The following is a 14,883-nucleotide window of genomic DNA, read 5'->3' on the forward strand; positions in this document are numbered from 1 at the left end:
CTCTTGATTCTCCATATGAAACTTAATTTTTGTTATAGTACATTCTTTTTATTTATTTATTTATTTTTTTGAGACAGAGTCTCAAGCTGTCACCCTGGATAGGGTGCCATGGCATCATAGCTCACAGCAACCTCCAACTCTTGGGCTCAAGCAATCCTCTTGTATCAGTTTTTTTCTTTTTAGTAGAGATGGGGTCTCACTTTTGCTCAGGCTTGTCTTGAACTTGTGAGCTCAGGCAGTCCAGCAGCCTTGGCCTCCCTGAGTGCTCGGATTGCAGGCATGAGCCACTGCTCCCAGCCTAATTCTTTTGATTTTTGATAGGACTATCATTTGTTTCTGGAATTTGAGCTAAGAGTTATATACTGAAATTATATATTTAAAAATATTAAAATTCTGGGGCGGTGCCTGTGGCTCAAAGGAGTTAGCGCCAGCCCCATAGGCTGGAGGTGGCAGGTTCAAACCCAGCCCTGGCCAAAAATAAATAAATAAAATTAAAATTCTGTATTCTTAAGCAAATTCTGTGACTAGTTCTTACATTCTATGAATGGCTTATACATGGAGCACCTGATCCTGTCAGGAATTTAATTATCTGGCTCGGTGCCTGTGGCTCAAGCGGCTAAGGTGCCAGCCACATACACTTGGTGGGTTTGAATCCAGCCTGGGCCGGCCAAACAACAATGATGGCTGCAACCAAAAAATAGCCAGGCATTGTGGCAGGCACCTATAGTCCCAGTTATTTGGGAGGTGGAGGCAGGAGAATCGCTTGAGCCCAGGAGTTGGAGGTTGCTGTGAGTGGTGATGCCGCAGCACTTTATCCAGGGCGATAGCTTGAGGCTCTGTCTCAAAAAAAAAAAAAAGGAATTTAATTATCTTATACAGTTCTAGGTATATTGTAGGAGTTGAATAAATACTTGTTGAATCAATTATTTTCAGCAGTGGGATGTTACCAAACGCAGTGCTTCCACCTTCACTTGACCATAATTATGCTCAGTGGCAGGAGCGAGAGGAAAACAGCCACACTGAGCAGCCTCCTTTAATGAAGAAAATCATTCCAGCTCCCAAACCCAAAGGGCCTGGAGAACCGGACTCACCGACTCCTCTACATCCTCCTACACCACCGATTTTGAGTAAGGCACCCAAGGAAGAGACAGTTTTCTCTTCTCCCTCTAGCTGCAAATAAGTGGTAGACTTTATTAATCTAAATTTAATATACTTGGATATTAGAAAGGAATTTTCTAATTCTTAAATGTAGTAAGATCATTATTTTTGCTTCACTTCAAGTGATAGTAAGGACTTGATATAAATACTCTTGAGGATTGTAACATACATGATGTGAGTGTAACTTTGAACACTTTTTGAAATGGGTTTAATCTATATGCTATTTAAGCCAAATTATTTTCTTTTTTACTGGAAATCAGATATAATATTACTAATTGCATTTTATTTTAAAAGACTATTTATTCATTTATTATTCTGAGACAAGATGCTCTATTGCCTGGGTTAGAGTGCTGTGGTGTCATAGCTCACTGCAACCTCAAACTCCTCAAACAGTCCTCCTGCCTCAGCCTCCCAAGTAACTGGAATTATAGGCACGCATCACCATGCCGGGCTTATTTTTTATAGAGATACTGTCTCACTTTTGCCCAGGCTGGTCTTGTACTCCCAGCCTCCCGAAGTACTAGGATTATAGGCGTGAGCCACTATGCCTGGCCTATAGTATTGCTGGTTTTAACTTCACATGTTTTGGGTTTCAAGGTACTGATAGGAGTCGAGAAGACAGTCCAGAGCTGAACCCACCCCCAGGCATAGAAGATAACAGACAGTGTGCATTGTGTTTGACGTATGGTGATGACGGTGCTAATGTAAGTACTTTGGAATGTGGGATCTGGTTAATAGACACCCCAAAAGAACTATTTGTCCTTTGTTATCTACGCCTGATATCTGTGTGCTATTTAGTTAATGGAATAACTGACATCGTTGATTTAAAAAGTGATTTGCCTTAAATTAACCTCTTTTTTTCTTTTTTCTTTTTTTTGAGACAGAGTCTCAAGCTATCGCCCTGGGTAGAGTGCCCTAGCGTCACAACTCACAGCAACCTCCAACTCTTTGGGCTTAAGCGATTCTCTTGCCTCAGCCTCCCAAGTAGCTGGAACTACAGGCCCCTGTCACAATGCCCAGCTGTTTTTTTGGTTGTAGTTGTCGTTGTTTGATGGGCTGGGGCTGGATTTGAACCCGCCAGCTCTGGTATATGTGGCTGGCGCTTTAGCCACTTGAGGTACAGGCGCCGAGCCAAATAAACCTGTTAATATTTATAATGTCTGTAATTTCTTTCTTTCTTTTTTTTTTTGAGACAGAGTCTTACTCTGTCGCCCTAAGTAGAGAACCCTGGCATCATCAAAGCTCACAGTAACCTCAAACTTTTGAGTTTGAGATCTTCTTGCCTCAGCCTCCCTAGTAGCTTGCACTACAGATGCTTCCCACAAGCTAGCTTTTTGGTGGTGGTGTTTGTTTGTTTTTTGTGGTTTTTTTTTGGCCGGGGCTGGGTTTGAACCTGCCACCTCCGGCATATGGGACCGGCGCCCTACTCCTTGAGCCACAGGCGCCACCCTTTTTTGTTGTTGTTGTTGGATTTTTTTGTGGGGGGTAATGGGATTTTCTTGCTCAGGCAGGTCTCAAACTCCTGAGTTAAGGAATCCACCTTCCTCAGCCTCTTAAAGTGATAGGATTACAGGTGTAAACCACTGCATCTGAATAATGTCTAGCAATTTCTACCAGAAGTTCCTCAAAAATATTTTATGAAAGTCACTGAAATATAAGTTTTGTATTTAAAAGCTGTGTTTGGCTTGGCTCCTATAGCACAGTGGTTACTGCACCAGCAACATACACCGAAGTTGGTGGGTTCGAACCCAGCCTGGGCCAGCTAACCAACAACGACAACTGCAACAGAAAATAGCCTGGCATTGTGGCAGGCGCCTGTAGTCCCAGCTTCTTGGAAGGCTGAGGCAAGAGAATTGTTTAAGCCCAAGAATTTGAGGTTGCTGTGAGCTGTGATGCCATGGCACTCTACCCAGGGCGACATAGTAAGACTCTGTCTCAAAAAAAAAAAAAAAAAATTGCGTTTGGCTTGGTGCCTGTAGCTCAGCAGCTAGGGTGCCAGCCATATACACCAAACCCAGCCCCCAGCCTGCCAAACAACAATGACAACTACAACCAAAAAATAGCCAGGCATTGTGGTGGGCGCCTGTAGTCCCAGCTACTTGGGAGGCTGAGATAAGAGAATCACTTAAGCACAAGAGTTGAGGTTGCTGTGAGCTGTGACATTACGACACTCTACCTAGGGCAACATAGGGAGACTCTTGTTTCAAAAAAAGGGGGGGGCCATATACCGGAGGTGGTGGGTTCAAACCCGGCCCCAGGCAAAAACTGCAAAAAAACCCCAAAAAGAATACCAAAAACTTTTTGTTTAGTGTAGGGTAGCAGATTGGTCAAGGGCCCCAGTTCTTTCAGGCTGCCGGGTTTATTTCTGTGCTGAACTGCCTACTTAGTGACCTTGCCAGTAGCTTGATCTCTCTGATCCTCAATTTCATCTTTTTTGATTTTTTCATTTAGTTTGTATTTTATAATCATAACCTTAACTCCACAATCCAGCTAGACGTGGAGAGGTGTAAGGAAACTATGAAACCCAAAGAACTGCAGTGAGAGCACAAGGATTACAGGATATCTTGAGCAAATGGGGTAGAGAGGTGTCTTCCTGAGCTACGGAAGGAACGGTTTGGAGGTTGAAACAAAACATGAAGTCAAATTTATTACAGTTGTCCATGGTCAATAAGAGGGATCTTCTTGCTGGCCTTGCCATTCTTGGACCCAAAGCGCTCCATGGCTTGCACAACATTCATGCCTTCTTTCACCTTGCGAAAGCCCACATGCTTACCATCCAAACACTCAGCCTTTGCAGTGCAGATGAAAGACTGGGAACCGTTGGTATTGGGTCCAGCATTTGCCATGGACAAGATGCCAGGACCTGTAAGCTTTAGGACAAAATTCACTTCTTCAAATTTCTCCCTGTAGATAGACTTGCCACTTGGTATCATCTTTAAAATGAAGATAATACTGCTTACCTCAGAGTGGTTATAAAGCTTAAAAGAAACATGGTATATAAAAACTCCATTTAGTGATTGGGACAAAGCAAACTTAAAATGTTTTAAAAATATGAAAGAATTGGGGGCGGCACCTGTGGCTCAGTCGGTAAGGTGCCAGCCCCATATACCGAGGGTGGCGGGTTCAAGCCCGGCCCCGGCCGAATTGCAACAGAAAAATAGCCGGGCGTTGTGGCGGGCGCCTGTAGTCCCAGCTACTCAGGAGGCTGAGGCAAGAGAATCGCTTAAGCCCAGGAGTTGGAGGTTGCTGTGAGCTGTGTGATGCCATGGCACTCTACCGAGGGCCATAAAGTGAAACTCTGTCTCTACAAAAAAAAAAATATATAAAAAAAAATATAAAAAAAAAAAAAAATATATATATATATGAAAGAATTGGCTTTGAAATATCGTTCTAAAGAATTCAATGAATATATTTATAAACTTACCACATATTGTTCTTTGGGGGGTTTTTTGAGACAGAATCTCACTTTGTTGTCCTTGGTAGAGTGCTGTGGTGTCACAGCTCACAGCAACCTCAACCTCTTGGGCTTAAGTGATCCCCTTGCCTCAGCCTCCTGAATAGCTGGGACTACAGGCACCCACCATAATGCCTGGCTATTTTTAGAGATGAGGTCTCGCTCTGGCTCAGGCTGGTCTTGAACTCGTGAGCTCAGGCAATCCACCTGGCCTCCCAGAGTGCTAGATTTACAGGTATGAGCCATCCCGCCTGGCCTGTTCAGGTTTTCTTTTGTTGTTATTGTTCTTTAGACTTACAATATATTTTCAGTCAATGGAAAAAGTAATCTAAAAAGCAAGGAATAGAAACAGAAACATTGAAAAATGAATTATGATTTTTATGTACATCTCTAAAGAATTATAGTTGCTTTCTTAAAGTTTTCTTGACTGAGGTAAAATAATGTCAAGGAAAACCTTCTTTGGCCTAATATTCTTTAAGAAAAAAAGAAATCACTTTATTTTGTAGGATGCTGGCCGTTTGCTATACATTGGCCAAAATGAGTGGACACATGTAAATTGTGCTTTGTGGTCAGCGGAAGTGTTTGAAGATGATGATGGCTCACTAAAGAACGTGCATATGGCTGTGATCAGGGGCAAGCAGTTGGTAAGAACTTATAAATAAATTCTATGAAAGAGATTCCCTTCTAGTTTCCAGATGTTCTTTCTGGGTGAATGTGACCTGACTGACGTTTTTCACAGTACTTTCAGGATAGTTAGCCAACAAGTACTAGATTACATAGTTCAACAGATTACCAATAAACAAAATGAACTGTACAAAACCCAGAATGGAGTGATTTTTTTGGATGAGATGGTAAATGTCTTGAAACATGTGAAAGTCTGAACAGGGTTCTGTTCTTTCTGGATTTTAGAGATGTGAATTCTGCCTAAAGCCAGGAGCCACAGTGGGCTGCTGCCTCACTTCCTGCACCAGCAACTATCACTTCATGTGTTCCCGAGCCAAGAACTGTGTCTTTCTGGATGATAAAAAAGTGTATTGCCAACGACATCGGGATTTGATCAAAGGCGAAGTGAGAGAGCTTAGTTGCTTTTTTCCCCCTTAAATAGTAGACTTTAGGGTTTTAGAGCAGTTATAGGGTGATAGCAAAGTTGAGTGCAAGGCACAGAGATTTCCCATGTACTCCCTGCCCTCACATATGCACGGTCTCCCCATTAGCAGCTTCCCTCACCAGAGTGGTACGCTTGTTATAAATGATGAACACACATAATACATCATTATTGCCCAGATTCTGTAGTGTACATTGTGGTTCACTCTTGATGTTCACTCCCATGTTTGGGCAAATGTAATAACATGTATCCACCATTCTGATACCATATACTGTATTCTCACTGCCCTAGAAATGCTGTGGGTTCTGCTTATTCATTTCTACCTCCCCCAGCCCTGGGCAACCACTGATGTTTTTACTATCTCCATACATAGTCTTGCCATTTCTTAGAGTTCCACATAGTTGGAATCATATAATATGTAGCATTTCAGACAGTCTCTTCCACTTAGCAATATGCATTTAAGTTTCTTATGGGTCTTTTCAGGGGTTGTTGAGTTGCTTTTTGAATTCTCTAGGAATTCAAGGGGGAAAGGCTAAAAATAGTAAAATGGTAAACTATTTTGCCTTTGCATTAGGTGTTCCTAAAATCAGCTCCTCTTATGAGAAATACAGAAGTCCTGCTAGTACAACCCAGAGATACGCTCTGTTCTTTCCTTCTGAGAGAGTTAGTGTTGTATCATGAATATAATGTGTAAAGGGACAGTCTGTTAATAGCTGTCATGGGTTTTACTTAAGGTGGTTCCTGAGAATGGATTTGAAGTTTTTAGAAGAGTGTTTGTGGACTTTGAAGGAATCAGCTTGAGAAGGAAGTTTCTCAATGGCTTGGAACCAGAAAATATCCACATGATGATTGGTATGACTGAGGCCTTGGTTGTTGGGGAAGAATGTATATATCATTGGGGCACTTTCTAGTCCTTAGTTATAAAATGACCCTCTTTATTGTCTCCTCTAATCACTGCCTCTTTCCTTGGCCAGGCTCCATGACAATTGACTGCTTAGGAATTCTGAATGATCTCTCTGACTGTGAAGATAAGCTCTTTCCTATTGGATATCAGTAAGTAGCACTATAAAGAGAAGATAGCAACCTCCCAACCTGAGTACCCTGAAGCCATGTGCATGTCATTAAATGTGGAGACATACTTGTTAGCTTCTTTTAACTGCTGTTAAAAATTAATCACATTCAGGCTCAGCGCCTGTGGCTCAAGTGGCTAAGGCGCCAGCCACATATACCTGAGCTGGTGGGTTAGAATCCAGCCTTGGCCCACCAAACAACAATGACCAAAAAATAGCCTGGCGTTGTGGCAGACGCCTGTAGTCCCAGCTACTTGGGAGGCAGAGGCAGGAGAATCACTTGAGCCCAGGAGTTGGAGGTTGCTGTGAGCTGTGATGCCACAGCACTCTACCCAGGGTGACAGCTTGAGGCTCTGTCTCAAAAAAAAAAAAAAAAAATTAATCACATTCTTTGTTCTCTGGTTCTTCTGCTTATAGATTGGGACTAAAACAGCATTTTATGTTGGCTAACTGACGTTATAGAAGGAAACTACTGTTGGCATAATTTCAGAATTCTTTTTTTTCAAGCTTAAAAATGTGAACTTTTGTTCTGGAAACATTCAAAACAAATTTTAAAATTACAGAAAAAGAAATTGGGATCAAACTATTTCGTTATAAACATTGGTGCTCCCATTTTCTTGCTTTGTTGTCTTCAATACTGAATTATTTTGAAATAAAACTTACATAGACAATACAGGCTGGCTGGGCACAGTGGCTCACGCCTGTAATTCTCACACTCTGGGAAGCCAAGGCAGGAGGATAGCTTGAGCTTAGGAGTTCAAGACCTGCCTGAACAAGAGTGAGACCTGTCTCTACAAAAAATAGAAAAATCACCTGGCTTGGTGGGTGCTTGTAGGCCCAGCTACTGAGGAGGCTGAGGCAGGATGATTACTTGAGCCCAAGAATTTGAGGTTGCTGTGAATGAGGCTGATGCCATGGCACTCTAGCCTGGAGCAACAGAGTGAAACTCTGTCTTAAAAAAAAAAGAGGGCGGCGCCTGTGGCTCAGTTGGTAAGGCGCCGGCCCCATATACCGAGGGTGGTGGGTTCAAACCCGGCCCCCACTGAACTGCAACCAAAAAATAGCTGGGCGTTGTGGCGGGCGCCTGTAGTCCCAGCTACTTGGGAGGCTGAAGCAAGAGAATCGCTTAAGCTCAGGAGTTGGAGGTTGCTGTGAGCTATGTGATGCCATGGCACTCTACCGAGGGCCATAAAGTGAGACTCTGTCTCTACAAAGAAAAAAGAAAAGAAAAAGAAGGCAGAGCATGGTGGCTCACACTGTAATCCAAGCACTCTCGGAGGCCAAGGTTAGCAGATTGCTTGAGCTTAAGACTTACAGACCAGCCTGAGCAAGAGCTAGACCCTGTCTCTGCTAAAAATAGAAAAACTAGCCAGGCATAGTGGTGCATGCCTGTAGTCCCACTACCTTGGGAGGCTGAGGCAAGAGGATTGCTTAAGTCTAAGAGATTGAGGTTGCTGTGAGCTGTGATGATGATATGGCACTCTACTCAGGGACAACAGAGTGAAACTCTTGTCTCAAAAAAAAAAAGAAAGAAAAAGAAAACACGGGGTCAGTTCTCTTAAGATTTCTCTAAAGTCCATCCATTCATCTTTTGATAGAAAGGTTCAGGTTTTCATAGACAGAACTCATACCTTGTTCCCAACTTTACATTTTTTAGCTCCTTCTAAAAATGAAAATCCCCACATTAACAATCAAATTCTCCAGTAAGAATTTATGATCTTTCCTATATGAAGCAAATTGTCAAAATGTCTGACAAGCTGGCAATAAATTCAAAATTCCCTTCTCCTACTCCCTCTTGGGATTCTCATTGTGCAATATATACTCCAACTTATTTTGCATTCCATTTCTGATGACACAGACTGTACTCCACATTTAGCTGATAGCTCTTTGTACAAATTAGGCTCCACTTGCATTCAGCAAATTTGAAGCAATTACATTTCTCTTGTCTCATGGGGCTTTTCTCCCAAAGGAAACACCTCAGGCTTGCCCTTAGTTTTATTTTAGGGCCTCACTTTGTATATATTGTGGAACAGTAATCCTTTCCTGAAGGCTAATAGTATTTTTCTTTCTTTGGCTTTTAGGATATTTTGCTATATTTGGCACCTGTTCATGATACAGTAAAAAAAGATCTTGTGCTATTTTCTGAGAGGCTAGGAAAAACCAAGGACTTCAAAAAGCTTGGAACAACTTTAACTAGGGGAATCTATACTAAGAATCCATGAAATAAAGCTAAATTGTTATAGATAGTAGAGATCAAGGAACCTAGGATGAAGACAGATCTCTCCTCTCCCTGGTGGTAATTTTCTCAAATCTGTCTGCCAGGTGTTCCAGAGTATATTGGAGCACCACAGATGCTCGCAAGCGCTGCGTATATACATGCAAGATAGTGGAGTGCCGTCCTCCAGTTATAGAGCCAGATATCAACAGCACTGTTGAACATGATGAAAACAGGACCATCGCCCATAGTCCAACATCTTGTACAGGTTAGTCTTTAATTAAGACGTGACTTGGGCTCAGCACCCGTAGCACAGTGGTTACGGCACTAGCCATATACACTGAAGTTGGCGGGTTCAAACCTGGCCAGGGCCAGCTAACCAACAATTATAACTGCAACAAAAAATAGCTGAGTGTTGTGGTGGGCGCCTGTAGTCCTAGCTACTCGGGAGGCTGAGGCAAGAGAATCACTTGAGCCTAAGAGTTTGAGGTTGCTGTGAGCTGTGACGCCACAGCACACTACCGAGGGTGACACAGTGAAACTCTATCTCAAAAAAAAGAAAGACATGACTTGAATTCAGTGTTTGGAGTACTGTGATTGAAAGGTTGGGGAAAAGTCATTTACATGGGAGATCTCATTTGTTTTTAGGTCTACATTTACCTAATAGCTGGCTTTTTATTGGATCATTTGTTTGATATTTTAATTGGGGTTTTTTAGTTATGAGTTTTTATTTTCTGCCACAGAAAGTTCATCTAAGGAGAGTCAAAGTACAACTGAAATTGTTAGTCCTCCATCGCCAGACCGACCTCATTCACAAACCTCTGGCTCCTGTTACTATCATGTCATCTCAAAGGTCCCTAGGATTCGAACACCCAGTTACTCTCCAACACAGAGATCCCCTGGCTGTCGGCCATTGCCTTCTGCAGGTAAAAGACTTTATTGACCTACCTGACCCAAAAAGGTCAGTCTAAAAATTAATTTATAATTTTTTTGATTTTCAGAAGTCTTCTGTTTTATTTTTTTATTTTATTTATTTATTTTTATTTCAGGTTTTATTGATAATTCTGTCAGGCAACTTTACCTTGGTGACTTTTGATAATTGAAAAAATGTAGGTTTCTGATACCTGTAAATAATATATAGCCAAGTAATTGAAACAAGTGACTTCCACACATCTGTTTTATCTATAATAGACTTTTTAACTTTTTCTCTGTTTAGGAAGTCCTACCCCAACCACTCATGAAATAGTCACAGTGGGTGATCCCTTACTTTCCTCTGGACTTCGAAGTATTGGCTCCAGGCGTCATAGCACTTCTTCCTTGTCACCCCAGCGGTCCAAACTTCGGATAATGTCTCCAATGAGGACTGGAAATACTTACTCCAGGAATAGTGTTTCCTCAGTTTCCACCATTGGGACTGCTACAGATCTTGAGTCAAGTGCCAAAGGAGTTGATCATGTCTTAGGGCCACTGAGTTCAAGTACTAATTTAGGGCAGAACACTCATACTTCTTCAAATTTGCAAAGGACAGTGGTTACTGGAGGCACTAAAACCAGTCACTTGGATGGATCCTCATCTTCAGAAATGAAGCAGTCCAATACTTCAGACTTGACATCTAAGAGCTCTTCTTTAAAGGGAGACAAGACCAAAATGCTGAGTTCCAAGAGTTCAGAAGGATCTGCACATAATGTGGCTTACCCTGGAATTCCTAAACTGGCCTCACAGGTTCATAACACAACATCTGGAGAATTGAATGTTAGTAAAATTGGCACTTTTGCTGAGCCCTCTTCAGGCTCTTTTTCTTCTAAAGAGGCCCTCTCTTTCCCACAGCTCCATCTGAGAGGCCAAAGGAATGATCGAGACCAGCACACAGATTCTACCCAGTCAGCAAACCCTTCTCCAAATGAAGATACTGAAGTCAAAACCTTGAAGCTATCTGGAATGAGCAACAGATCATCCATTATCAATGAACACGTGGGATCTAGTTCCAGAGACAGGAGACAGAAAGGGAAAAAATCTTGTAAAGAAACTTTCAAAGAAAAGCATTCCAGTAAGTCTTTTTTGGAACCTGGTCAGGTGACAACTGGTGAGCAAGGAAACCTAAAGCCAGAGTTTGGTGATGAGGTTTTGACTCCTGAGTTTATGGGGCAACGACCATGTAACAGTGTTTCTTCTGATAAGATTGGAGATAAAGCCCTTTCTATTCCAGGAGTCCCCAAAGCCCCACCCATGCAAGTAGAAGGCTCTGTCAAGGAATCACAGGCACCCCGGAAACGCACAGTCAAAGTAACACTGACACCTCTAAAAATGGAAGGTGAGAACCAATCCAAAAGTGCCCTAAAGGAAAGTAGTCCTGCTTCCCCCTTGCAAATGGAGTCGGCTTCACCAACAGAACCAGTTCCAGCTTCTGAAAGTCCTGGAAATGGTCTAGTGGCCCAACCAAGTCCCAATAATACCTCATCCCAGGATTCTCAAAGTAACAACTATCAAAATCTTCCAGTACAGGACAGAAACCTAATGCTTCCAGATGGCCCCAAACCTCAGGAGGATGGCTCTTTTAAGAGGAGATATCCCCGTCGCAGTGCCCGTGCGCGTTCTAACATGTTCTTTGGGCTCACCCCACTCTATGGAGTAAGATCCTATGGTGAAGAAGACATTCCCTTCTATAGCAGCTCAACTGGGAAGAAGCGAGGCAAGAGATCAGCTGAAGGACAGGTGGATGGGGCTGATGACTTAAGCACTTCAGATGAAGATGACTTATACTATTACAATTTTACAAGAACAGTGATTTCTTCAGGTGGAGAGGAGCGGCTAGCATCCCACAATTTATTTCGGGAGGAGGAACAATGTGATCTTCCAAAAATTTCACAATTAGATGGTGTCGATGATGGGACAGAGAGTGATAACAGTGTCACAGCCACGACAAGGAAAAGCAGCCAGATTCCAAAAAGAAATGGTAAAGAAAATGGAACAGAGAACTTAAAGATTGATCGACCTGAAGATTCTGGGGAAAAAGAACATGTCATTAAGAGTACTGTGGGTCACAAAAATGAGCCAAAGATGGATAACTGCCATCCTGTAAGCAGAGTTAAAACACAGGGACAGGATTCCTTGGAAGCTCAGCTGAGCTCATTGGAGTCAAGCCGCAGAGTCCACACAAGTACCCCCTCAGACAAAAATTTACTTGACACATACAATAGTGAGCTTCTGAAGTCAGATTCAGATAATAACAACAGTGATGACTGTGGGAATATCCTGCCTTCAGACATTATGGACTTTGTGCTAAAGAATACTCCATCCATGCAGGCTTTGGGTGAGAGCCCAGAGTCATCTTCATCAGAACTCCTGAATCTTGGTGAAGGTTTGGATCTTGACAGTAATCGTGAAAAAGACATGGGTCTTTTTGGAGTATTTTCTCAGCAGCTGCCAACAACAGAAACTGTGGACAGTAGTGTCTCTTCCTCTATCTCAGCAGAGGAGCAATTTGAGCTGCCTCTGGAGCTACCATCGGATCTCTCTGTCCTGACCACCCGAAGCCCCACTGTCCCTAGCCAGAATCCCAGCAGGCTAGCTGTAATCTCAGACTCAGGGGAGAAGAGAGTAACCATCACAGAAAAATCTGTAGCCTCCTCTGAAGGTGACCCAGCCCTGCTGAGTCCAGGAGTAGATCCCACTCCTGAAGGCCACATGACTCCTGATCATTTTATCCAAGGACACATGGATGCAGACCACATCTCCAGTCCTCCTTGTGGTCCAGTGGAACAAGGTCATGGCAACAATCAGGATTTAACTAGAAATAGTAACACCCCTGGCCTTCAGGTACCTGTTTCCCCTACTGTTCCTATCCAGAACCAGAAGTATGTGCCCAATTCTACTGATAGTCCTGGCCCATCTCAGATTTCTAATGCAGCTGTCCAGACCACTCCACCCCACCTGAAACCAGCCACTGAGAAACTCATTGTTGTTAACCAGAACATGCAGCCACTTTATGTTCTCCAAACTCTTCCAAATGGAGTGACCCAAAAAATTCAGTTGACCTCTTCTGTTAGTTCTACACCCAGTGTGATGGAGACAAATACTTCAGTATTGGGGCCCATGGGAAGTGGTCTCACCCTGACCACAGGACTGAATCCAAGCTTGCCAGCTTCTCAATCTTTGTTCCCTCCTGCTAGCAAAGGATTGCTCCCCATGCCTCATCACCAGCACTTACATTCCTTTCCTGCAGCTACTCAAAGTAGTTTCCCACCCAACATCAGCAATCCTTCTTCAGGCCTCCTCATTGGGGTTCAGCCTCCTCCAGATCCCCAACTTTTGGTTTCAGAAGCGAGCCAGAGGACAGACCTCAGTACCACAGTAGCCACTCCATCCTCTGGACTTAAGAAAAGACCCATATCTCGTCTACAGGCCCGAAAGAATAAAAAACTTGCTCCCTCTAGTACCCCTTCAAACATTGCCCCTTCTGATGTGGTTTCTAATATGACGTTGATTAATTTCACACCCTCACAGCTTTCAAATCATCCCAATCTGTTAGATTTGGGGTCACTTAATACTTCATCTCACCGAACTGTCCCCAACATCATAAAAAGATCTAAATCTGGCATCATGTATTTTGAACAGGCACCCCTGTTACCACAAAGTGTGGGAGGAGCTGCTGCCACAGCGGCAGGCACATCGACAATCAGCCAGGATACGAGCCACCTCGCGTCAGGGCCTGTGTCTGCCTTGGCATCTGGTTCCTCTGTCTTAAATGTTGTATCCATGCCAACTACAACAGCCCCTGCAAGTAGTACGTCAGTTCCAGGACATGTGACCTTAACAAACCCAAGGCTGCTTGGTACCCCAGATATTGGCTCCATAAGCAATCTTTTAATCAAAGCTAGCCAGCAGAGCCTGGGAATTCAAGACCAGCCTGTGGCTTTACCACCAAGTTCAGGAATGTTCCCACAACTGGGGACATCACAGACTTCCTCTACTGCTGCAATGACAGCAGCGTCGAGCATCTGTGTGCTCCCGTCTACTCAGACTACAGGCATCACAGCTGCTTCACCCTCTGGGGAGGTGGAAGAACACTATCAGCTTCAGCATGTAAACCAGCTCCTTGCCAGCAAACCTGGGATTCTCTCTACCCAGCGTGACCTTGATTCTGCTCCAGGGCCCCAGGTGTCCAACTTTACCCAGACAGTAGATGCTCCTAATAGCGGGGGGCTAGAGCAGAACAAGGCGTTATCCTCGACTGTGCAAGCCCACTCATCCTCTCCTGGGAGCTCTCCATCCTCTTCACAGCAGTCAGCAAGCCCTTCAGTACCAGGTCCCACCAAACCCAAACCAAAAATCAAGCGGATTCAGCTGCCCCTGGACAAAGGGAATGGCAAGAAGCACAAAGTTTCTCATTTGCGGACCAGTTCTTCTGAAGCACACATTCCAGACCAAGAAGTCAACACAACATCCCTGACCTCAGTCACGGGGTAAGAGATCCAAATACTAGCTATGCTGAGTCCGGGGTTTTGTGTCCCGATATCTGGGCTGTTAAACTGGTAGTCTTTTGGGAGAGACACTCCTCTGTCCAAGTTGCACTTCTGAGTTTGACTTTCTTTTCCTCCCAATGGTGATTTATAGAACAAAATTTAGTTCCATCCATGGGCAGTTTCTCTCTTGGATAGAACCACTTCTCTGGTTATTCTTTGCTCTGATTTCAGATTTGCCATTTGTTTTTGTTGTTTTTCCCCCGCTGAGGCTTAGGATACTAGGGAATGATCATTCATTCTAGAGGGCAAAGTCCCCTGTTGTACATCCTCATGGAGCCCTTTTTTAAAACTTGATCATCAAAGTATAACATATGTAAAGTGTACAAGTGAATTTTTACATAAATGTGCACCTATGTAGC

The 14,883-nt window shown here is 43.4% G+C and overlaps 1 protein-coding gene across 5 annotated transcripts in view; it reads left to right on the plus strand.

Moving 5' to 3' along the window:
• Positions 1–14,883, plus strand: part of KMT2A (lysine methyltransferase 2A) — a 104,658-nt gene that overhangs the window by 60,151 nt on the left and 29,624 nt on the right. For all 5 annotated transcript variants that reach the window (XM_053593735.1, XM_053593737.1, XM_053593736.1 and 2 more), the window contains 9 exons: positions 934–1,127; positions 1,756–1,862; positions 5,119–5,256; positions 5,522–5,680; positions 6,452–6,569; positions 6,692–6,770; positions 9,110–9,270; positions 9,746–9,928; positions 10,219–14,464. In XM_053593735.1, the coding sequence (XP_053449710.1) occupies positions 934–1,127; positions 1,756–1,862; positions 5,119–5,256; positions 5,522–5,680; positions 6,452–6,569; positions 6,692–6,770; positions 9,110–9,270; positions 9,746–9,928; positions 10,219–14,464 (5,385 nt within the window). The remainder of the gene's footprint in view (positions 1–933; positions 1,128–1,755; positions 1,863–5,118; positions 5,257–5,521; positions 5,681–6,451; positions 6,570–6,691; positions 6,771–9,109; positions 9,271–9,745; positions 9,929–10,218; positions 14,465–14,883) is intronic.

The sequence above is a fragment of the Nycticebus coucang genome, chromosome 6, assembly GCF_027406575.1.
Source record: "Nycticebus coucang isolate mNycCou1 chromosome 6, mNycCou1.pri, whole genome shotgun sequence".
Taxonomy (NCBI): domain Eukaryota; kingdom Metazoa; phylum Chordata; class Mammalia; order Primates; family Lorisidae; genus Nycticebus; species Nycticebus coucang.